This window comes from Penaeus chinensis, chromosome 34 (genome assembly GCF_019202785.1).
Source record: "Penaeus chinensis breed Huanghai No. 1 chromosome 34, ASM1920278v2, whole genome shotgun sequence".
NCBI lineage: Eukaryota > Metazoa > Arthropoda > Malacostraca > Decapoda > Penaeidae > Penaeus > Penaeus chinensis.
The window spans coordinates 14,805,424-14,807,923 of record NC_061852.1 but is presented as its reverse complement, the minus strand read 5'-3'; the positions used below and the strand labels follow the sequence as shown (position 1 = coordinate 14,807,923).

Below are 2,500 nucleotides of genomic sequence, written 5' to 3'. Positions count from 1 at the left end.
GATGACGGAGAGGAGGGGAGGAGGGGGGGGAGAGAAGAGGGGGGGAAGGAGGGGGAAAAGGGGAGGGAGGGGGGGGAGAAGAGGAGGGGAGGAGAGAGGGAGAGAGAGGAGAGGAGGGGTAGAGGAGAGGGGAGAGGGGAGGGGGGGAGGGAGAGAAAAAAAAAAGAGGAGAGAATGAGAGGGAGAGAAGGGGTGAAGGGGGGGTAAAAGAAGAGTAGAGATAAAGAGGAGGAGGAGAGGGGGGGGAGAAGGAAAAAGGGGAAAAAGGGGGAAAAAGGGAGGGAGAGTGAGGGAGAGAGAGCAGGAGGAGAGAGGGGGGGGGGGAGAGGGAGAGAGAGGAGGAGAGGGGGTTGAAGAGGAAGAAAAAGGGGGGGGATAGAAGTGAGGGGGAAAAGGGGAAGGGAGGGAGGAAGGGAGAGGGGAGGGAGAGAGAGGGGAAAAGGAGAGAAAAGGTGAGGGGAGAGAGAGGGGAGAGAGAGAGAGAGAGAGAAGGAGAAGGAGAAAGAGGAGAGAGAGAGAGAGAGAGAGAGAGAGAGAGAGGAGAGAGAGAGAGAGAGAGAGATAGAGAGAGAGAGAGAGATAGAGAGAGGAGAGAGAGAGAAAAGGGAGAGAGAGAGAGAGAGAGAGAGAGAGACAGAGAGAGAAGAGAGAGAGATAGAGAGAGAGAGAGAGCATAGTAATACTGAGAGCGATCGACAAATTTAACTTACGAATAAAAGGGTCACTCAAATAAAAGTTATATGATACACTGAAGAAAGGACACATATTTATTGGTCAGTCCATATATCTATCTATCTATTTACTTATCTATCTATATATATATATTCATCTATTTATTCATTTATCTATTCATCTGTATATCTATCTAGCTATCTAGCTATGCATCTATCAATCTATCTATCTGTGTATCAAGTCATTATTATTTATGTATCTATCTACTTGTCTATCTGTTTATCTATCTACCAATCTATCTACTTGTCTATCTATCTACCTATCTATCTACTTGTCTATCTATCTATCTACCTATCTATCTACTTGTCTATCTATCTATCTACTTGCCTATCTATTTGTCTATCTATCTATCAAATTGTCCATCTATCTCTTGTCTGTCTATCTACTTGTCTGTCTATCTACTTGTCTGTCTATCTACTTGTCTGTCTATGTACTTGTCTGTCTATCTATTTGTCTGTCTATGTACTTGTCTGTCTATCTACTTGTCTGTCTATGTACTTGTCTGTCTATCTACTTGTCTGTCTATCTACTTGTCTGTCTATCTACTTGTCTGTATATCTACTTGTCTGTCTATCTACTTGTCTGTCTATTTACTTGTCTGTCTATCTACATATATACTATAACATCTTGATATTTACTTTTCCTGACTTTCTATACTTCGTACATAAAGTTATGATTGTTCTTCCTAAAGTACATAACAAACAATACAAACAGGAAGAATGCAAATGACTATTTACCCTCACTAAGTCAATTAATAGCTTCGTGTCTGTAAAAAAAAAAAAATAATAATTAATCAAAAACATAAATAAAGCCAAAAGTTATCTAAAACATTTTTTTTTTTTTTTTTATCGTAGCAGCATTACCTTCCACAGCAGCATTCTTCCCCACCGCAACAGCATTCCCCTATAGCAATATTCTCCCCCACACCCACCACAACAGCATCACTCCCCCCCCCCCCCACCGCCACACCAGCATTTCCCCCGCACCACCACAGCTACATCCCCCCCCCCCCCCTCCCGGACACACAACAGCATTACCTTTATTCTGGCGAAGATGGTATACAGCGGCAGCCACGACAGCATGAAAATGATGACGACAACCACCAGCATTTTTATGACCTTGACCTTACTCCTCTGTTGCATCTCGTGAATGGCAGCATCGCGGGTGTCGCCGGGGATGTTACGGTTGGCCACCTGAGGGAGAGGGGGGAGGGGGAAGGGGGGGGAGAGGGGAGGGGGGGAGGGATTTATTGACCAGTCCGTTTAGTGAGAATATAGTCTTTTCTTTCTATCATTACCATCCTTATCATCATTATCATTATCATCATCATTACCATCATCAGCATTATTATTACTACTATCCTTATTATTACTACTATCATTATTATTATTATCTTTATCATAATAGTAATGGTGATCATTGATGATAATGAGGATGATGATGATAATAATAATAATGTGAAGGTGATAATACACAGATGGAAATTCACTTTATATTAAGTGCCTGATATCTTTTGCCCCCAAAATACCTAAAAATGTCTAGTATTCTTAAGTAAATTCTGAATATCTTTTTAATATAGACGCCTAATAAGATGCCCTTGAAGATACAGACGTTGCATTGAAAGGAAGACACTTTCTCTCGCTTGCAGTGAGTGATTGATGCTGTTGAAGCAACAAACCGTTTACTATGCAAATGGGAAGTTTTGCAGGCAGCCTTCATAAAGCGCTATCTGCGTATTGACAGCCTTGGAATCCTTATTTGACCAACA

The 2,500-nt window shown here is 42.0% G+C and overlaps 1 protein-coding gene across 1 annotated transcript in view; it reads right to left on the bottom strand.

Moving 5' to 3' along the window:
- Window positions 1-2,500, bottom strand: part of LOC125043656 (neuropeptide SIFamide receptor-like) — a 68,636-nt gene that overhangs the window by 1,419 nt on the left and 64,717 nt on the right. The window contains exon 6 of the mRNA XM_047639891.1: window positions 1,770-1,925. Coding sequence (XP_047495847.1) covers window positions 1,770-1,925 — 156 coding nt within the window. The remainder of the gene's footprint in view (window positions 1-1,769; window positions 1,926-2,500) is intronic.